The sequence below is a fragment of the Peromyscus eremicus genome, chromosome X (assembly GCF_949786415.1).
Source record: "Peromyscus eremicus chromosome X, PerEre_H2_v1, whole genome shotgun sequence".
Classification (NCBI taxonomy): domain Eukaryota; kingdom Metazoa; phylum Chordata; class Mammalia; order Rodentia; family Cricetidae; genus Peromyscus; species Peromyscus eremicus.
The window spans coordinates 131,443,481-131,465,292 of record NC_081439.1 but is presented as its reverse complement, the minus strand read 5'-3'; the positions used below and the strand labels follow the sequence as shown (position 1 = coordinate 131,465,292).

The 21,812-nt window shown below is 50.6% G+C and overlaps 1 protein-coding gene across 1 annotated transcript; it reads right to left on the bottom strand.

The window, feature by feature from the left end:
* Nucleotides 1-7,260: 7,260 nt before the first annotated feature.
* Nucleotides 7,261-20,009, bottom strand: Bgn (biglycan). The gene is made up of 9 exons (XM_059250261.1): nucleotides 19,868-20,009; nucleotides 11,956-12,207; nucleotides 11,487-11,599; nucleotides 10,756-10,969; nucleotides 10,019-10,129; nucleotides 9,776-9,869; nucleotides 9,493-9,631; nucleotides 8,411-8,616; nucleotides 7,261-7,647 (listed from the first exon to the last, which is right to left on the bottom strand). Exons 2-8 carry the CDS (start codon nucleotides 12,194-12,196, stop codon nucleotides 8,419-8,421), a joined length of 1,110 nt encoding a protein of 369 aa, XP_059106244.1. The 5' UTR covers nucleotides 12,197-12,207; nucleotides 19,868-20,009; the 3' UTR covers nucleotides 7,261-7,647; nucleotides 8,411-8,418.
* Nucleotides 20,010-21,812: the final 1,803 nt, after the last annotated feature.

The window sequence follows — 21,812 nt, the reverse complement described above, 5'->3', positions numbered from 1 at the left end:
CTGGTAAGCGATGGGAGTGCAGGCATTCAAACACATTTTCCCAGAGGGAAGCTGGAGCTTATAACAGATTTTCACTCTGTGACCCCTAAAGGTTATCAAGTGAACACCATTTTCCAGGACAAAGTGGGCTATGCTGCACACAAGTGAACACCCAGAGGCAGATACAGGGGATACCCTAGAGAAGACACCCACATACACCCGCCAAAACACATGCACACCAATGAGGGCAGCCACCCTTGTGTGCCCTTGGACTTCCAGAAGGGAGCTGCACTTGCCACTAGTCTTTGTAGCACTGAGCTTTCCAGCTGCTTGGACAGCAGAAGCTGACCCCAGATCCTACCTTGCTTTGGTCTGTGAACAGGGTTAGGGGCTGAGGAGAAGGCTATGGGCCAAACCTTGGGGTCACTTCACTTGCTGGAGCTCCTGGAGACAGAGAGGGAAAAGGCTGAACACACAGGGCACCAAGGGAGCCTATGCACCAGGCTGGGATGGGTGATGAGGATACAATGGTATCTACTGAAAGGGAGTGGGTGGCAGACAGTGACTACTCAGATCGTTGGGATAAGGGATACGGGGGAACCATTAACTGGGGATGACATAATATGGTTATGGAGTTCAGAGAAAGCAGTTTTTGAGGTGCTGCCACCGTATCTGAAGTACAGGAAGGCACTGCTGTGGTCTCATGTTGGGCCAGAGAAGGTCACACCCCTATAGCCAGCCCCTCCTCCAGGAAGCAACTAGTTCTGTGGAAAAGCCCATGAAATCTGGTGTCCTAGAAAGTCAGGGCCAATACTGGCACTTCTCAGTACAGGCAGACTACTTGCACACTCACATACACACTCATACAGCTACCCCACATTCACGCAACATGAGCACTCATACATTCACACTCACTTCACACCAGCATGCATACTCACACAGCCACTCCACACTCACCCAATATGAGCACTCATTCACAACTACCCCAAACCCAATATTCACACTCACTTGCTCACCTACACTCATACCCAATATGCTCATTCATGTGCTTACTCACACACTCACCCAACATTCACACTCACTTGCTCACCTACACTCACACCCAATATGCTCATTCACGTGCTTACTCACACAATCACCCAACATACACACTCACTCATTCACACCCACTCACATTTGCCAAAATGCACACTCATGTGCTCATCCCAACCCACATTCACCCAACATACTCACATTCACCAACATGCACATTCATATGCTTACCTACAACCTACACTCACCCAACATGTATACCTAGGTGCTTGCTCCCACCCCACAGTCACCCAACATATACACTTACTCATTCACACCTACCCACATTCACTCAACATACACACTCATTCATACCCACCCAACATGTACACTAATATACTCATGCCCATCCCACATTCAGTCAATTGCATACTCTCATATTAATTCCACCCACATTCACCAACATGCACACTCATATGCTCACCCTCAGCCCGCACTCACCTGACATGTACATTCAAGTGCTCACCCACACTACAATCACCCAACATGAATATTTGTAAGCTTACTCCACTCCACATTCATCCAACACATATTTTCACATGTTCACCCACACACCCTCATGCTCATGCTCATCCAACTCACACACATGCTCACTCACACCCCATACTCTTACACTCATTAAGCACCACTCACATATTCACCCATACCTACCTACATTCTTACACACATGTATCACACATTCTTACTCACACTCACAGAAGGCCACTTACACATATTCTCTCACACTTGTATAAGCTAGCCTGCATACATTCATCCACACATGCTTATTGATTCACAAAGTCACATACTGTCATCTCTCTCTCTCTCTCTCTCTCTCTCTCTCTCTCTCTCTCTCTCTCTCTCACACACACACACACACACACACACACACACACACACACACACAGAGGTATTCACACATGGGTACTTAGACAGTTACTTTCCACACTAATGCTCACTCACTTTCCCCTCACACTCCTGTTCACACCTTTGCTCACGCACTACACTGCCTCCCATATACCCTTTCTTTCTATTCCAACAGAGGTGGCTATCCTCCAAGTGAGAGGTTCCCCTACCCCCAGCACAGTGTCATTGGCTCTGCTAGAGAATCCAATGCTATCCTGGAACTTGGACATGCTTGGAATCAGCAGCTGATTCCTTAGGGACTGGGTGCACTTTTGAGCCCCTGGCACACCCCATGACTTCCATTGCCTAGAATAGGGGGACTAAAAGTGAAATCAGCCCCATCTTCTCTGAAGAGCAACTCTGGGCTGTAGGCATCAGATCTGGCCACTTTCCAGTTGCTCTTCTTTGTCACCCACATTCTCCATAAACAAGTGGATGCTTGGGGGTATGATATACCAGGTGGAGAAAGTCAGGAAATGAGGTGCCAAATGAAGGTAGAGGAGCTGCAAGCACAGGATCATGTCCTGAGGGCTATGGCCTTCCTCCCTCAACTCACCAGACTAGGTCCCCTTTGTGACCTTTCACAGTGTGGGGAGATCCCTGGCATCACTGTCTGTCTGTGCCAGTCTTGAGGGCCCTGGGTCCAGAGTGAGAAGAGGGAGGAACCAGCTATTAGTGACCTTTGCTAGAAAGTTCTTTCTTACACAAAGCCCTGTCCCAGTTCCCTGCATTGGAAATCCTTAGGGAGCCAGATCCAGATGTCCATGATGGGGACAGCTACTAGGCTGACTCTCTGCTCCCTCCCTGTCCTTTTCCTCCTTTCTTCTTGGTCCTATCCTTACCCTACTGTGTCTGAATCTGTCACTCCAGGACCTAATCTTGGTCCTCTCCTGTGCTGTTCATGGCTACTCCTGGGCAACCTCAAAAAAGGTCACCTTAGCCTAAGAAATTTGCATGAAGCAGCCAGCTGGACACCATCCACGCTGGTCTCCTTGTGTCCAGCCCTTCTCATTTTCCTGAGTCTTCAGTCCACTCTGTCACTACCACCAGTCACCCTCTCTCTATGGACGCTGTGGCTTCCTACCTTGCTTCCCTTGGCCACCAGGCCATGTCCCCTGCTTGTTCAATTTCCCATCTGCCACTTGGTGTGGCTGTCACAACCTCCTCTGGGATAGCAGTTTGTTGGTCAGGCCCAGATGCCCTGGTTCCTTTGGTAGGCCCTGACCTATCCCCCTTTCATCTCTACTCTTTCCAGGCTGACACCACAGCTCTTCTCCAAGGCTCCAGGATCAACATCCATCTGCAGCCCTGGAGCAGGTTGACAGCAACCCAAAGACTCATTCTGGCTGATTGCCACTGCTGGAACGGGCTTTATTTGAAAACAGGGTCATTGCAGATGTGACTAAGTGAAGGATGGTGAGCTGAGGAGATGCTCTCTGGTTCTTCAGGCAGACCCTGTGTGCAATGATAGTGTCCTTCTAAGATAGAGGCAGAGAGAAATTTCCAATGCATATAGAAGAGACCATGGACAACAGAGGATTAGTGAAATAGCCACAAGACAAGGAGTCACCAGGAGCTGCAAGAGGTATAATGTGTCCTCCTAGACCTTATCAAGGAGAACCATCATGCCAACATGACCCATGAACCACAAAAGAATAAATTATACTGTTTTTGTCAGCTTCAATAATTTGTCACACAAGTCCCAGGATACTCACATAAACCCCAACTTAGTTACCAAGGAGAGTCATCTTTCAAAGGATTGTCCACTGCATACCTGCCACCTCCCAGCCTGCTTAGCCTCAATAGATCCCACACTTGGGACTTTTGGAAAGCTCTGGTCAGCTATTGTGTGTGTGTGTGTGTGTGTGTGTGTGTGTGTGTGTGTGTGTGTGTGTGTTGCATACAGACATACATGCACAAAGACTCTTTAAACACCACCCCTCTTGAGCAAGGACAGCTCACTATCTAGGGCACTACCCTCTTCCCTAGCCACCCCTTGTGCAGTGGGCACTGGGGCTATTCAGCATCAGGCTTGGATTCTCTGGGTCCCCAAGGTATGTGTGTCCTCAGAAGCCAGGGGGAAACAAGAGCTCTACCTCATGTGTCCAGAATAGAATCTTTATCTCTTCCTATGGTCTCTGTTTTCCCAAGAGATCCCAGAGTACATAGAAGAACCTGGAAACCATGGGAAAAGCCTGGGTCCACACTTTCAGAGCAGCCCTGCTGCCCCCACTCCAGGGCCTTCACCTCCTTTGCTCAGGTCCTTCAAGGAGAGATTTTCTCCTTAGGGGTCCTGTTTCCATCTAGGCTCTGGTCCAGGATACCTGGCCAACTGCCTCTTCTACAAGATCTGACTTGTTTAAACCTAAGCAGTGGATTTGGCTTAGGCTCCAGCTGGGATCCACTGAATGCAGAAGGCACCTGATCTGTAGTTAGTGTTCAAAAAAATTCGTTATTCTAGCCCCATGCCTCTCAAAGGCCACTCCTTGGCAGCTACTTTGTTCATAGAACAGCTGTTCCCAATGACACACATTACTATGTAATCTGTGTATGTACTTCTACATGCTCATGTGTCTATTTGTGTGTTTCTCTCTATGCAGTGCATGAATGGGCATGCCTGTGTAGCTATATGTTTGTTTTATATATGTTCATGTGCACATATCTGCATACATTGCATATCATTAGTGTGTGCTTACCTGAGTTTCTATGCACATGATGCACATGTGTTCCTGTCTTCGTACATAGACTTGTATGTGTATATGTGCTTGTGTATATATTTGTGTGTACTTGTGTATGTCTTAATTTGTGTCTGTGTGCATGTGTGTTTCTCTCTGTGCATGTGTGTTCATGTATGTTTGCACATATTCATGCATGCTCATGCCCAATGCTTGTATGCTCGTGTGTGCATCTGTGTATTTCTGTCTCAGTGTGTTCATGTGTGCACATGTGAGTGTTCACCAGTTTAATGGCTGCCCAGCTGGCCTCTGCTTTGAGCCACATATGAACATGCCTACTACCCTTGGTAATTCTGGTGTTCACAGCCCTTTTCCCCTTCCCACATTGATCTCCACTCAGCACATCAGGTTGTTTTGGTGCCATGACCCTGCAATGTACTCTTCCTTTAACTCCTCATTCAATCTGTCCCAAAGTCCAGGAACTCATACTCAAACAAATGTTGGGCTGGAACTTGTCTTCTACGCTCTGCATAATCACCACCATGGTGCTTCCAATCACCAAAGCCAGTACCTAGAATATAACCCTACTTTACAACCCAGTGAAAATGAAGGTAGAGGACTGCTGGGTCCCAGGGACTATTTTAATGTAATTGTGGATTTTTTTTAAGACTGAGTTTCATGTAGCTAAACTCATCCATGAACTCCTGATTCTCTACCTCCCAAGTGCTAGGATTAGAGAGTGCACCTCCACACCCACTTTCATTGTGATTTTTTTCAGTTCATTATTATCTAATAATTTGAAATGTACTCAATAGTAGAGTGAGATTGAAGAATTTAAATATATATGATGGAAGACTTATTTATTTTTATCTTATGGGTATGTGTGTGTGCCCAAGTGTATGTATATGTATCACGTGCAAGCCTGGTGCCCATACAAGAGGGCATTTGGTCCTAGAAGAGGGGATTTGGATCTCTTGGTTGTAAGATGCCCAAAGTGGGTGCTGGGAACCAAACCAAACCAGGGTTATCTGTGAGAGCAGCAAATGCTCTTAACTGCCTAGCCATCTCTCCAGTTCCAAGGCAGAGGAATTTATCCCAGTGGCCAAGACTAAGTGCTATGAAGATAGAGTCTACCTTTAACCATTACCTACAAGCCTCATGGGCTCCTGTCTGGGGCCTTACAGCCTTTGGTCTAGACAATGTGGAGCTGTCTGTGGAATCCTTTCTCTGAATTAAAACCTATGCAACATTTGTCTTCTGAGCTGCTGGTGGTGGCATTGCCCTAATGAGTCCCTGACTTGAGACCTGCAGAGAATAGCCTTGTAAACTTTCTTGAAATGAGAGAAAGCCTGAAATGAAAAGAAAGATGAATAGCCAGGGAGAGAGGCAGGAAGGGAAAACAGATGCAGTGGGGCTATGGAAGACTTGTTGAAGTGAATCCTGCCCCCAGAACACACCCTAGAGAAACACACTGAATGCTTCATCTTTCTGTCTCTACCAGGGCTCATTGCTGCCTGCCCCTCCTTCCTACCAGCGTGGGGACTGCACTGAGGACCTGACTCCTGGCCCTGGACCAGTGCCCTTGCCCTGTGTCTGCCCAGCTCAGCAGAGATTGCCAGGCTGTGTAGCACATGCCCCAGAATAGTGCTATGATGCTGCTGGGTGACATTCTATCTCTGGGCCACCACACTGAGTGGTGCCTCCCATCCCCAAAAGGAGAAACCTGGGCGCACTGGGTGCCTTGGTTGCCAGGTCAGGCATAAGGGTATGACTGTGTGTGAGAAGCCACAAGCAATGCCTCTAGGTGAACCCCTTCTGGTCTGTCAACTCACACTGGCCTTGGCTGCTCTATTTTTGCTGGCTGGCTGTCACTGCATAGGGAAGCCCCAGTTCCCATTACCTGAGCAGGAAGCCTTGTGCTTAGCCTAGGCCCACTTCAGCCCCCAGAGGGTCTGTTTCTTTTCAGGGCATGCTTCCCTGGACCCAAACTAGAGCCTCTCTCAGGATCCAGCTGTAGCCTGCTCTCAGTTTTCAGGGACCTGTGGGGTGCTGGGTGGGAAGGCAAGCCAGGCTGGCCCAAGTAGCTGCACTGGTATACTGCCTGATGCCAAGGGCTTCTCCCCTCTGCCATTTCCTAGTGCTAGCATAGGTACTAGTCACTTCCCAGGCTGCAACAGGGTTCTGGAATTACTCTGTTCCCCTAATTCCATCTAGACAGGCAGGCAGGCAGGGCTCTGCTGGGTATTGAAGTTCCCCCTGCTGGGGTATTGAAATTCCCCTCCTGAAGGCAGTGGGACCTAGCTTGGTATCCCATATCCAGAAGGTGCTTGACAAATGCTCCACTCTGGGAGGGCAGATGTCACCTCAGGTGTGGCCTGCTTTATGGGTTCAGATTAAGAACAGCTGGGGCAATGCAAGGACCAAGAAAGGATGGGGAAAACAGACAAGACCTGGGCCTTATGTCTGGTCACTTAGTATGTGCTTTTATAGCTCTGGACCTGAGGGTGAGGAGGGCCTTATTCTGAGAGCAAGGACTGGAAGGGGACATGGAAAGGCAGAATGTTGGAGGTGGCCTGAGGAGGTCTCTTGCTTCACCTCTGCTCTCCTCTTGATGCCCATTGATATCCCAGAGAAGTAGTACACAGAGTCGTATTGCACAGTGTTTCTTTAATTGAAAGACAACTGACCTTAGAAGCAGAACTCCCTCCAGCTGGGTGCAACTGCTCACCAACCCCTATTACAGCAGGGACCCAGAGATGAGGGAGAGGGATCTAGCCATCTTGTAGAGAGGGCATGGGCCAATGCAAACTGGTTCGGGGGGGGGGGGGCTCTGGTGGCCTGCTGAGCCTCTCCAGGGGCTAGGAAGCTTCCTGCTCCTCATCTTGACAGCAGAGTATGGCCCTCTTCCTGGACAATGAGGACAGGATTCTGGGCCTCCACCTTTCAGCCTCCTCCAGGGTTGGGGATCAAGTGCTTGGCAGGGCAATCAGGGAGATAGTTGGTCCCAGATTTGTTTGTGCAGGGACTGGCAAGGGACCTATGAAGCAGAAAGCAGCCAGGGGATGCTCTCTCTCTCTCTCTCTCTCTCTCTCTCTCTCTCTCTCTCTCTCTCTCTCTCTCTCTCTCTCTCTGTGAGACAGAGACAGAGATAGAGACAGAGAGAGACAGAGACAGAGAGATGCAGACAGAGGCAGAAAGAGAGACCAAGACATATGCAGAGAGATTCAGAGACAGAGAGATATGAACCAGGTCCAGAGAGATGGCAGGGGAGATATCTACCACCCTAGAAGGAAGATAACAGGGTTGGAGAGAAGGACTGATCCAGGAGCTAGTAGAGACAGGTGATGTCTGGGATGGACAGGTAATGAACTTGGGGTCACCAGAGGCCAAGGGCAGCAGGTAGGGTCCAAGAGAGCTAGAAGACAGACATGGGTGAGAAAGAGGAGGAACACATGCCTGGATAGAACAGTAGCTGTGGTAGAGTGCTGTGTCCACATTTGCTAGTCCCTCCTGCCACAGACATCTGGGTGTCAGAATGGACAAGAAGAAAGATTTATAAGGAGTCTTTGAGTGGACATGGAATGTGTTATATCTCAAAAGCTGAGAGGAATGGGTGAGAGGACCAGGCCATATGCATATGTGCATGCTTGGGAGCCAGGGGGAGGCTGTGGTAGGGCAGTGAGTTAGTGTTGGGGAACAAAGGTGTGTGTTGGGGGCTTTGCTTCTTTGCTTCCCCTTTCCCTGTGGAACGTCTGGCTATGTTCCTCAGAGACTTTCACCAAGGCCACCATTGTGGTTACCATTGCCTCTACTTCTTATAATTTCCAAACTGGATGGCCAGGCGGTCAGTGACGCAGCGGAAGGTGGCTGGCTGCACTTCCCAGTAGGGCACAGGGTTGTTGAAGAGGCTGATGCCGTTATAGTAGGCCCTCTTGACTCCGAAGCCCATGGGGCAGAAGTCGTTGATGCCCACCTTGGTGATGTTGTTGGAGTGCAGATAGACCACCTAGGGGCAGAAGGGATGTGGTTGGAGCTTTTTATCTGGGCTCAGTATCACAGACTACCTTTCCTAGTCTGTCCCAGCCTAGGTAGACGTTGTAGGTTGTAGGCAAGTTGGAGGGCAGATGTAAGAGGGGTCAGGCCTGCCTCCATATTTGACTCCATCAGTCACTTCTTAGTATCATTTCATGGTCACCCTTTGATGGCCAGTTGGTGATTTTTTCCCACGACTGAGAAGAGGACAAGGACCTGAGTATGTTAGTGGGTGTTGGCTGTGATTAGGGTACTGGTGTATGACTGAACCCAGGGCAAGATGAGGGGCTCAGGTGAGGTATACAGAGAGTGGTGAGTTGGGATGGGTGAGGTGGGGGTTGTGTTTGGTAGAATGAGGCTGCTGTAGGAAACAAACATTGATCCTGACAGGATATCTATGTAGGAGAAAGATGGTACCTTAGGTTAGGAGCTCACTGGTGGTACTAAAGTCGCCAGCCACTAGAGGGTGCTCTTAGCCTGGCATGGGTTGTGCTGCCCGAGGGGAGGATGAAAGTGCTTTCCACCATTGTGAATAGAGCTGAGATAAAAATTGAGGTCCAGAACAGGGTTGGGAAAGACCTAGTTTGCCCATGTGGCTGGAGGCTAAGTCAGGGAAGGAGACTCCCCTTGTGAAGAGATCCCACAGATGGGAGTTAGCACTGCCTCGGTGCAAACAGAGAGTGGGCACTGTTCCAGTGAGGTCTGGATGAGGACATGGGACTCAGAGAGTAATCTAGGTCCTGTTATGCTGTCTACCCTGGGCCCCTGTAAAAAAAAGGGGGTCATGGGAGCCAGGCAGTTCAGAGGCTGGTGCCATGACCCTACCCAGTCTTGGAAAGCCAGCTCTCACCTGGAGGAGCTTGAGGTCTGGAAGGCCAGAAGGTACCCGGGACAGTTTGTTGTTGTCCAAGTGGAGTTCCCGCAGGGTAGGCAGAAAACTCAGGCTCCCATTCTCAATCATCCGGATCTGGTTGTGGCCTAAGCCTAGTCTGAAGATAAGTAAATTTAGAAGTCATCAGAGGCTGGAGGGGAGGAGGACTGTGGAATAGAGCACAGGGTCTTGGGTGCCACCCTATGATCTGTCCTGTTTGCTGATGGAACCCTGCAGCTCCTAAGGACTGCCCCAACCTCACCTGTACAGCTTGGAGTAACGAAGTAGGTCCTCCAGCTCAATAGCCTGGATTTTGTTGTGGTCCAGGTGAAGTTCATTCAGGGTCTCAGGAAGATCTACTCAGAAGAGAGCATACTGGAAGGTAAGTGCAGGGTCTGGGGCAGGTAGAAGGTCCACTCTCTGCTCCAGGAAGAGAGCCCTGATCAAGTACACTGGGCAACCCCCCTTAAATGCTCCTGGAGGTCAGGTATTGACACTTTCCTACCTTTGGGGATACCAGTTAGCTTGGCCTCTGAGATGCGCAGGTAGTTGAGCTTCAGGCCATCAAAGGCTCCTGGTTCAAAGCCACTGTTCTCCAGGGGATTCCCACCCATCTCTAGGAGAGAAGCCCTGTCAGCCTGGAGCCAATCAGTGGCACCCCACATACTCTCAGAGCCTGTTCTTTTCTGGAGTGGGGATCTACTGATCACTGGCTCTTCCCACTTCCTCTAGAAAGCAGTTTAAGAATTTGCCCTGCTAACTAATTGAAAACTCCAGCTGTTCAAGATGACTAGCTCAAGGGCTCTGGCACTGTTCTTGGCCTCTGGGAGCTGGGAAGCAAGAGGAAAGTGTGGAGATCCAAAGATAAAGTCAGGGCCTCCAGAAAGCTATCCAACTCCTGCTGCTGTGGTGGTCCACTGCCCTTCTCCATTCTCTCTACCAGCCAGTCTTCCTGTGTCCTATACCCTCCCTTTACCCACAATGATTACTCAAATTGGGGTTTTGTCAAGAAACATAGTGATCTTCTTTTAGACTATTTTTGAGACTCTTTCTTGAACTGAGCCTTTAAAACTACCCCAGTCTCCTTCATCATGTCCTAAAACAAGCTTCTGGAACATTCTGAGGCACACAGGGCTTCTCCATGACTGCACAGGACAGTTCAGGACCCATCTGCCCTGGTTGGAAGAGATCTCCTCTACCTGGCTCCTTTATGCCTGATGCCAAGGTACAGACTACTCTCACCAATGCAATTCATGTTCCGGAGCCCGCTGAACACGCCCTTGGGCACTTTTCGGATACGGTTGTCATGGATGCGTAGCTCTACCAGGGAGCTGGGCAGGTTGGGAGGTATCTCCACCAGGTGGTTCTTGGAGATGTAGAGTTTCTGCAGCTTCCGCAGAGGGCTAAAGGCCTTCTCATGGATCTTGGAGATCTTATTGTTTACCAGGACCAGGGCCTGAGGCAGGGCAGGGGACCAAGGTGAGCATCTCAGCCCCTGACTCCACCTCCCCTCTTCCTCTGCCTCCTGAACTTACTACTAATGGCACTTGAGACATCTGAACCTGTTTGGTCTCATAGAAGTCAGTCTGTGTTTGTGAGCAGAGTACATACCAAGGAGCTGAGGTTAGCTCCAAGCTGCCCTGGGAGTGCCATCACTGCCAAGCACACTCTGCTAGTCAGTTTCTCCAAGAGCTACAATGGGATCTACTCTTTTCTGTGTTGCTCAGAGGAACCAATAAAATGCAAAGTTTTCAGTCAAAAAGGGAACTGACCTGAGGGATTTTTATCTTGCACCCATACTCATAATCCATGGTCTTGGGTGTTCCCAATCCAGCCAGCCCAGACTTACCTCAGCTCCATTGGCTCCCAGCCCCTCTTCCCAGCCCCATTTGTGAGCACCCCTTCTCCCAGCCAAAGAAACATCAAACTCTTCCCAGCTCCTCAGAAATGGCAGGGGGCAGGAGGAGGCTTACATAGAGGTGCTGGAGGCCTTTGAAGTCATCCTTGTGGATCTCAGAGATATCATTATTTTGCAGGTCTAGCAGTGTGGTGTCAGGTGAGATCTCCTTAGGCACAGTCTTCAGACCTGGGGATCAGCACCATCACCAGCATAAGCCTGGCTCATCCAGTCTGTTGTCACAGTGGTGGGCACACACATACATACGGACACACAGAGAGACACTAGTACAAATGCAGGGACTCTGAGCTAATGAATGCCAGCTTCAGAGCTTGCACATTCTACTTGCTTTTCACATGCCAGACACTGGACACCTTCAAACATTCATACCTTAATACCTCAGCCTGTGGTGACTCATAACATTACCACCCCTACCATTCTACATCCCTCTCACAAGATAGCCCATGTATCCCCTTTAGTAGGGCCTCCCAGGCAGGGCCTATGCCTCTCTGGACACTCTCACATTAAACTTCCTAGTGACTCACCCAAGTCAGAGCACTGAACAACCCGCAGGTGGCAGTGGCAGCCGAAAGGACACATGGCACTGAAGGTAGGTGTAAGAGAATCCATGTCGGGGACACCTGAGGTGGTGTCTGAGCCTGAAGCCTCCTCATCATTCATCATGAGCAGCCCATCGTCCAAGGTGAAGTCCCAGAAGCCCTTCTGCTCAAAGGGCAGGGCCTGGCTCAAGGCCAGCATCAAGGTGAGTAGCCACAGGGGACTCATGGTGAATGTTCCTGGGAGCAAAAAGTGAGAAGGGCCACTATGTTGGCCCTGTGTTCCCCTATCCCTCACAAGGAATGGCTAGGAGGCAGCAGAGGGAGGAGGTATGGATAAGAGGCACCAGTCAGGGTAGGAGCGCTGGCCAGCCAAGAGGGATCCTCTTTCCACTCCCCTCTCCTTCCTGGAAGGAGTTGGTTTCACTGGGCAATGAAATGTCTTCCCAATTAGCTCAAGGCTGCTCCCACCACCAATGAGTCAACCAGAGCCTGCTTCACTGCCTGAGGGTTGGAGGTCAGTGAGGCCAAATGGAGGCTGAGAGGAAGCCCAGCTATTGGACCCCTGGCCACCTGGCTAATCCCTCCCAAGAGTGAGCTTGGAAGATTTGGATGCTATTAGTTTAACTGGGTGATGAGTGAGTCATCCCCTTCAAAGTCTGAGTCCCTCCACAGTGCCCAAATTGTATGTTGTTCTGAGACGGTCCAGAGGCCAAGATATGAGGTGGAAGGAAAAAAAGAGAGAGTGAGAGGGAGGGAGGGAGGGAGGGAGGGAGGGAGAAGGAGAGAGAGAGAGAGAGAGAGAGAGAGAGAGAGAGAGAGAGAGAGAGAGAGAGAGAGAGAGAGATTGATTCTCCAATGCTGTGGCAACACCAAGCCAGAGTCCTGGGAATTAGGGGATCAGCACTTGGCATCTCCCTTCCTCTCATTTCCCAGGACTCAGCCTGCAAAACTCAGGGCTCCCACATCTATCTCTGCTCTTTCTTTGTGCCCATGGCCCTGGCACCATAGAGAAGATCCCAAGGAGAGTAGGCTGCTGCCAGAGTAACAGGGCAGGGTTGGGCTTGTCTTGAGGCCCCCCCAGGCTGAGGCAGTGGGGTGGGGGTGGAGACTCTATGCTGCCTGAGCCTGCCCGCAGCACCCACATCTCCTGTTTCTTCCTACTGCATTCAACCACCCAAGCAGGGCATAGTCTGCCGGACAAGGCCAGAGCCCCTGCCTCTCTTATCACTCCTTGCCCAACTTCATGGCAAAGGCTCAGGGTATTTTGGTTTGTTCACCCCATCTTCTAAATAGGGAATCCATGTTGGCTTTGCTAGCCTCCCAGGCTTGGATGTCTGGGGTTGTCCTGGTGCATGTGTGGACAGGAAGCTCTGTCTCTTGAAGACTTAAAGCAGTCCCAGCTCAGGGAGGCCTCATATGGGGCACATTTTGGTGGGGAAGCTGGGATATTTGGGGCTCCATCTGGGCTAAATAAGCTCCTCTGATCTCAACTGCTGGAGGCAAAAGTGGAAGGAACCCAGTTGACGAGAGTGCTGTGCTCATTGCTGCTTTGGAATCCTCAGCACCAGTGAGGAGGGGGGTTGGGACACCCCAATTTGGTTAGGCACAAGCACTGCCTATCTAGTGGATGTCAGCCCCAGAAGAAATCTCACTCTATGTCGTTGCTTGAAAAGCTCCAGATTTGTGTGTGTGTGTGGGGACCCCACACACAGAGACCCAACCCTAGTTCTTAAGGCCCATCCTGGCTCCCATCTTATATCAATGGACAGAAGGGCCTGCACAGAGGTTAGTGATGAGCTGCTTCCTGGAAAGAATAGAGCAGCCTTTCTGATACCCAAAGGTCACACAGCAAAGTAGGGGACACAGCCAAAAGCTTGGCTCAATTTCCTTTTTATATGCAGAAGTGGGTATGGTGTTGACTCCTGAGGTTACAAGAAGTCCTCAGCTGGGTGAGTGTCCAGCTTTCCCCATTCCTTCCAAGTAGCTTCAAGATGCTCACCCAAGCCTGGCCCAGTAAGACACAGCAGATTCCCCAGAAAGTCTGGGCCCCAGAGTAGCTAGAAAGACCAGTCATCTCTCAGATACAGCCTCCAGGACAGTGTAGGGAACTTGCCCAAGGCAGATGGACCATAAGGGCAGGGAGGAGAAGCAAGAGCAGCCCAGAGCAGTCAGAAGAGGCAGAAGGGAGTCCAGAGAGCAAGATGGAATGGAAGGGAAGGAGTGAGGAGTGAGGCACTGTCCCCACCTCTCTGCACTGCCCACCCACCTGCCTGTCCCCTCTGCCAAAGCTACCCTGCAGGAGGATGAGTCAAAGCTAGAATTTATGCCTATCTGAACTACAGGACCCACAATCCACCTGGATAGGCCAGGAATCAGGGGAGATGGCATGGATAGGGCATACAGTTGGATAGAGGACCATCTTCGTGAAGCCAACCCATATCCTTTGGAACTATAGAGTAGCCTGGAGATCTCCATAGGGCATCTTTTTCCTAGCCAGGAATCTCCCCAAAAGCCTTTTGTAGCCCATAGACAATCAGAGCATGATGTTCCTCTGTAGGCACTGCAGCCTGTTCAGATTACAAGCCTCCTCCACCCAGAGAAAGGAGCTGTAGAATACTAGGTGGGTTTATATAAGTAGATTTGAGAGGACATTGGTGTGGGGCTCCACAAGGGGCTAGGAGAATGATACAAGGAGATCCAAGTCTTTTGTCAGTTCTAGTCCAGGCTCAACCTGGGATAGGAGGCTCAAGGATGGAGTTTGGCTGCTTTTTCAGGGCTCAAGGCTTAAGGAGTGGGGACCAGGCAGTCTTCCCAGTACAGCCCTCATTTTCACTCAGAAAACTGGCACTAGATTCAGTACCCATATTCTGCAGGGATGGGGGCACGCCAGACACAGAGCCCAAAGAAGGGGATTCCATTAAACTAAGAGAGTGCAGAGGGTAGGCCTTCTTCATGTCTGCGCCACCAGTAGTGCCACTTTATGGATGAGAGAACTGAGGCCTACAAAGAGGAACTGATTTCTCCCAAGTCCCCTGTTTACTCAGCCTGAACAGAGTCCAGCTTTTGTCACTCTAGGGTCTGAGCTTTTAGTACTGCTTCTGGTCCATGAATGAGGGTAGCTTCTGGGAAACTCTGGGCCTGTAAGTGGGTAATGCAGAGACCCAGAATGGGTGGGAGAATCACTCAGTGGGGTTATGGTGACAGTAGTAGGGGTGCTGCAGATAGTCTCACATGCCTCCCTTCCTCAACTCCCTCAAATTGAGCCCTCACCCCCGTACATTGAGGAAGCAGGCAAAGTTGCAGTCAGGAAGGATCTTCTGTGGACAGACCCTGTAAAACCTGTAGAGAGTTCCTCCAGTTCCACTTCACCTTTCCACTGGGGCTTCCAGACCTCATTTTCCCTTTGTTGGCCTCTTTGGCTGTCCTTATGCTCCATCAAAGTGAGCTCTGAGCTTGCTGGGCAACAGCTCATCAGAGCAAAGGAAAGAAGTGGTCATCATGGTGAGCTGAACTTGGCAACTGCAGATGTGAACAAGGGAAGGGAATGGGCTTCCTGGAGCCTGTGTCACCACCCCAATAGGGCCCTCCTTGTCTGTTCCTCTGAAAGCCAGTGTAGTTCTTCATGCAGGATTGCTCTGGGCCACAGCCAAGCAAGATGTGCTGTCAGTCTCTGAGAACATGGAAGGGCTGTGCCAGGCATTCAGGCCAGGCCAAGGGCGGCAGGGGCAAGGCTTGAGGTCTGGCAGGCTATGAGAGCTTGCCTGCAGATGTGGAGCTGGCAGCTGCCAAGGAGCAGACACCAAGTGCAGTCTCAGCAACCTCCTCCTGGAGCATTGGGCCCTACTAAGCAACTGTACCTCGACTGTGATAAATGGAAGATGCTGCCTTCTACTAAGTTCTGCTTTGCTCCTGGGACTGTGCAGGTGGGGAAATGTGTGAGTGACAGGAGATACTAGGCACTGTTTTTCCTTCCTCTGATCATCAAAGGCAAGCTGACAATTGACCTGCTTCCTGCTGCCCTCTAAGGCCATCTAGCTCCAGCCTAATATTTAAGTGTCAACTAGAAGGATGGGATGTATGCTTTCCTGTATGCCACATGGTGAGCACAGTCCAAGCCAAATTGGTCAGGGCCACATCTTACTACCTGTGGACCTGGCACTGATAGAGTAGCTGGGCAGTCAGATACAGCTCTCCAACAGACTTGGGAGTAGGCTATACCTGAATGCAGGTGTCAGAGGTGCCTGGGGTATATAGAGGTGGTGGGTGCATTGAGTGAGAACTTTCTATTGCTTGTCCCTGCCCTACTGAGAAACTCTGGAAAGAAGCCTTATAACAGATGATTGGAGGTACTATGTTTCCTAGTCCCTTTGCACCTGACCCATGTGTCTGCCCACCTCCTCCCACTTACTAACAAAGTCTGGGCTCCTACTCAGCATGTGCTAGAATTTTCAAAGGAGAGGAGGATGCTGTCACTTCTCAATGGTGGAAAAGGAGAGTCAAATGATTTCTTTACTACCCAACCCCCGGTGACCATAACACTTTTAACATTTGATAGGTGTCTAGTAAGCTGAGGCTAAGATAATTTGTCCCAAACTCTTTCCCATGGCCTCACAGTGAGGTAAAAGTCAGGCTAAGATGTCACAGTGTCTGTCTGTCTACCTGCTCATCCCAAGCCCCACTCCTGGAGAGAGTAGCAAGGCAACAGATTCCAGATCCCAGAGAGCCCCCTTTCTTCCCATGTCTTGGGGTTCTTGAACTCTCTCCCAAATATGAGGTCCTGTACTGCTTGCCAGGAACTCTGGCTGTGGTGGGATTCAGCCTCATGCAGTCATCTGGGAAAGGCCAAGAGCCTCTTCATTTACAGCCTTCCCAGGCTGACTGGGTTCCTGGATACTTGCAGCCAGGCAGCCACTAAAGCACATGGAAAGGCCACATATGGGGCTTTCTGGACTTAGAGCAATAAGAAATCTGGAAGAAGGTAATTAAAGTGACCTGGAGTCCCAGATATATCCAAGGAGCCTTTGGCTGTGGGCTATAAAAGTTGAGTAAGGGACTTATTGGCCTGGAAGAGGACAGGAGACAAAGCCCTGTTCTTAAGCCCCAGAGGAGTTGGCCCAGCAAACCCCAGCTTTCCTCTGAGGACACCTGAATCTGTTGCTTTCTGGAAGGCTGGAGGATGGTCTGAGGTCTGAACATGTGTGAGGGACAAGTGTGAGCCACACTTTCCCTCCCCATGTCACACCCCCACCCCGGGAGATTTGCAGAAAGGACTCTGTGGGTGGCCAAGGTGTGATAGGTGATGCTGCTGGCCTTCCCCAGCCCAGTGTGTCTGAGCACAAAGGAATATAAGTCTCCTGGAGGTGAGGAAGGGGTGAGAAACAAGGCTAACTACCCCAGAATTCAGTGGATAAGGCCAGAGCAGGAGCCCCTTGGTTAGCTTGTCTTTAGAGGGAGACTGTACCTGCCCTGTAATCTTTAGTCCATCCATGACTGGGTATTCAGGAACATTCATTCACACTGACCCTACTTCTTGGTGTGAGGGAGGTCCTGTGCTGGAGTGTCTCCCTACAACCAATTGGCCTCCCTACAATGGGGAGAGCCTGATGCTAGGACTATTGGGATGTGGAGGCCAGACTAGAAGACGGGTGGGGCATTTAAGAACAAGGACAAAGGAGGAAGAGCAGGAGGGAGTCGTGGTCGATGTGGAGGTAGTCAGGTGGTGTTGTGGGTGAGCAAGGAATCTGAAGGGTTCCAGTAGTTGGAGTATTAGAGGCTGTTGATATTGGGGGAGGCATGCTGAGAATCCTGTGGGACCAAGGACTAGTGACTTCTGGGATAGACTTGTGGTACTTTGTTTCTGCAGGGAGAGAAGGTGAAAGACCATGGTCGGTGAGCCCAGCAAAAGGGAGACTAGAATAGAGTCTAGTCCCCACTCCACCCCAACACAGGGTGACAGGAATCTAGTGATCTAGGGAGGATCCCAGTGCAGATTGTCAAGTATAGCCTTAATTATTCTTCTGAGGATTTGACACTGATTAGAGGGATATAGACATTGTCACAGGATGGCTACAGAATGCTGCTGAAGAAAGCTCTTTTTTACCTTTGAAACATCCCTTTTCCTTTTATCCCATCATGTTGCCAATCCTTCAACAGCCTAGGGCTTGGGAGGGACTGGGGAAAGATTTGGGTCAGTGCTAGCAAGTTATCTGACATGATGGTCAGTGTCTGGCACACTGGTCCAGATTCACTTTGCATGTAGTAGGACTTCAACCACTGTTCTGGGTAGGGTGCAGAAGCAGTGGTAGACTGGAGTCCTTTGGAGTGGAAAGTGGGCCAGTGTAGGAATGGGCCAGAGAGGCCCAGTTACCACACCCAGGTGGCCAGCTGGCTATGGAGCCCCCTCTACTCCCTGGCTCAGAGTCTCCTCCTGCTGCCTTGCCCTAGTGGCTTAGGGGCAGACCCACATCCTCCTGTCAGCATAGCTACACTGCCTGCCTTCAAAGGTTCATGCCATTTGACCTTCAGCAGCCATAACAGTCATGTTCCACACAAAGTACCCCTGCCCACCCACAAATTCTCCTAGGGTGTGGGTGGCACAGGCAACTGATCACATGTCCATCACATGCCTGTCCCTGGGAATCTTGCTGGCATCTAGGGAGCATCTCCAGCTTGTCTCAGTTCTAGTCATTACACAGCAGAAAGTCAGCAGGCCAGAGAGGAACACAGGCAGAAACTCCTAAAGATGAAATTGGAGTCACCCAGGTGCTATGTCCTTGGCCTAATGAAGATTTCCTCTGCCTGCCCCACCTACAGCTCCTCCCTGCAGGGTCCTATGCCTCTTACTCTGGGCAGACGGGAGAGAGCCTGGTCCCACCCCTGGGGCAGTGACAGGGTACTTCAGTCCCCCAGTCTTCACTAGACTTGGCGCATGCCCAAATTACTTGTCTCTTGATTCCTCTCCTGAACCCCTTGACAGGCCCCTCAGGGCCCCAAACCACATTTGTCCCTGTGAACATGGCACAATTGCCAAATTTTCTATATCCATCTCATCCTCTGCCCATTCTGCATCTCAGCTCAAGAGGGTTCTGGAAACAGATAGGACTGAGATAAACAGGAGGAACCCAAGACCCCTATAGCTGGGGCTCTGTGGACCCACAACTTGCCCAGGAGAGGGTGGAAGCAGGGCATTAGTCTGTGGTGAGTGTGAAATGTCAGGGCAAGTTGCCTGAGGTATGCCTGGGAGCACAAGTCTCTCAGACTACTCCAAGTGGAGACTTTGCCAGTGCTGAATTTTGCATTGGGCCCATCCTCCCTGACCTGGCTAGGTGCCAAGCCCCCAAGAAAGGCTGAACTGGGAGAGCAAGGCTAGTAGGAGTGGAGGGTATGCCTGGGCCTTGCCATGAAGGGATAGGGCTGTGGGTAGAGCCAGCATGCCAGCCACCCAGCCCTGCCTCAGTGATGTTCTGGGAAGCAGCACAGGGGAAGCTCCCTGCCCACCTCCCAGAGGCAGAGAGGCAAATCATGGGTGAATTTAGCAACTAAGCAAGGTCAGAGGGGAGAGGGAAAGGAAGGGTGGGAAGAAAGCTCAGGGAAGAGGGTGGGGAGAAGAGGCAGAAATGGGATAAGGACCAAAAGGGTCACAGGGTGTTGATGAAAGGACACAAACCAGGAGCCTTTGGTGTAGAGAGAGCAGTAATGAAGCAGTGGCGGTACAGACAGTGGGACAGCAAGGCTACAGATTGAGGTATCAGACGTAGCAGGGCTGCTGTGGGAGCAGCAGGATTGTCAGCATCTCTGGGTTAGTGAGGTGACAGCATAGCCAGAAATGAAGACAACAAGGACAAATTGAGGTCTTTATGGGAGAGTGGAGTCAGTTCGGGGCTTGAGCAGGCCCTACCTGGGGAGGGGGAAGCAGCCCGGTGCAGGCTGGTTAGTTGGTGGGCTAGGATGTCAGGCTGTCGGTGTATCTGTCCGTCAGGCAGGACCAACCGGGAGCAGCTGCTCACTCCTGGGCAGTTCGTGGAGAGAGGGAGACAGAGGCAGTGGGAGGGAGGCTAAAGGCTGGGCGGGCCAGCCCGACAGGGAGGGGACGAACAGGGAGGGGGCGGAGAGGGAGACAAGGAGGGAGGGGGCTGGTGGAGCAGACATGGAGAGGAGGGAGGAAGGGCAGCTGGAAGGGAGGGGGCAGGCTTCCGAGCCCCCTGGCAGCTTCAAAGGAAGCAATTTTCTTGTAGACGGCGGCGGCGGCGGGGCTGTGTGGTACCCCTCCCCCTATGTCCCCCACCCTGGCCCCTGCCTCAAGCACACTTTGAAAGGACACACACTCACTTACTTAGGGACAGACCCTTGGTGTCTCTGGGCAAACAGACTCACAGAGTCAAACTTTCCACTGCTCAAATAGGGACATTGAGGTGCTTGCTGGCATACTGCCAGGCAGAAAAAAGTAAGAGGAGATGAGGGGAGGTAACCTTATGGCTAGGATAGTGTGTGGCCCTGGAATTCTGTCCTAATTCCACCCAGAACCTCTGTCTGGTCTGAAACAAGGGGGTGGTTTGAGGATCAGAGAAGTAGAGGATTGTAGGCTTCTAGAAGTGCTTGATCTAGGCTCCTAGGGGCCCTGTAAGCTTTTCCTCCCCATCCCTTCCTCCTTTAAAAACGGATTTGTCCCCAGATTCTGGAGACCTTCTTGGCTCACCTCCCTGAAGACTTTGAGAAGTTGGCAAAGCTAATTTGGAGAAGAGGAACCAAGTCCTTCATCTTCTTGTTCAACTCCTACAGGGTGGCCAGGATACCATAACCATGGTCTCTGTTGGGGAAATTTCCTTTGGTCACTTTCAGGAGTAACTGGGTCAGCCTGCCAAACCTCAGCTGCTTCTCGATGGCCCAAAAGAGTCATGGTCCCTACTGTGACATCTACCTGTCTAGTGATGTACTACCTCTCCTTTGCTAGTTCAGCTTCCAAGATATAAAGGTGAGAGCCCTTAGATGATGGGAGAGACTGAATCAGGGAGCCACACTGAAATCTGAAGAAGGAATGAGGGACCAAGATTTAGGAACGGCAAATAAGGAGGGAAACAGAACCCCACCAGATAGAGATCAGGGTGAGGGGTGAGGGGTGAGGGTCACTACAAGTTCCCAGCTAGGGACAGAGGTTCTAGTAAGGGTTTTGCCTGGAGCCAGAATCAGCCCAGTGTCCAGCTGTGGCACTTTCCTTCAAGAGGCTTTTCCTCTTGCTTCAGAGAGGAGAAAAATGGAAGAAGCTGGATATGTGTTGGGAGCCTGTGGGTGCCTTTGGATTCTATGTTCCAGACCAGGAGACTGGGGAGCACAAAGGTCCTCCAGACTGAGGCTTTTGGTTTTATTTGCTATTTCATGTACATCATATACAGAGAGAGAGAGAGAGAGAGAGAGAGAGAGAGAGAGAGAGAGAGAGAGAGAGAGAGATCGATCTCATGTAGCCCTAGGTGGCCTTCAATTGAGTGTGTAAGTAAAGCTGGTCTTGAACCCCGATCCTCTTGTCTTTGTCTTAGGAGTGCTGGGATTACAGAATACTTTACCATGTCCCATTTGGTTCATGTCTTTCAGGTTTTTCTTTTTTCTCTTTCCTTTTTGTCTTTTCAGTACTAGTGATGGGATCAGGGTCTTGTGTATACCAAGCAAATGGTCTTCCATTGAACTACTCCCAGCCCCTGACTTTTGCTTTTGTTCATACTCAAACATACCTGGTCATTGGCAGAGTAACATCCTGGAAGCTACAGAGCTTCATGGACCCTCAGATTTTCTATTCACAGCCACTTTGTGATAACTCTGGCCATACTCTCCAGTGGATTTGGACTCTAATA

Coding starts and splice junctions, on each gene's coding strand:
- Bgn (XM_059250261.1), bottom strand. CDS start 12,196: ATGAGTCCCCTGTGGCTACTCACCTTGATGCTGGCCTTGAGCCAGGCC. Junction 9,870..10,018: donor GCTAACTGGTATCCCCAAAG/GTAGGAAAGTGT, acceptor TCTTCTGAGTAG/ATCTTCCTGAGACCCTGAAT. Junction 8,617..9,492: donor CAGACCTCAAGCTCCTCCAG/GTGAGAGCTGGC, acceptor TTCTGCCCCTAG/GTGGTCTATCTGCACTCCAA.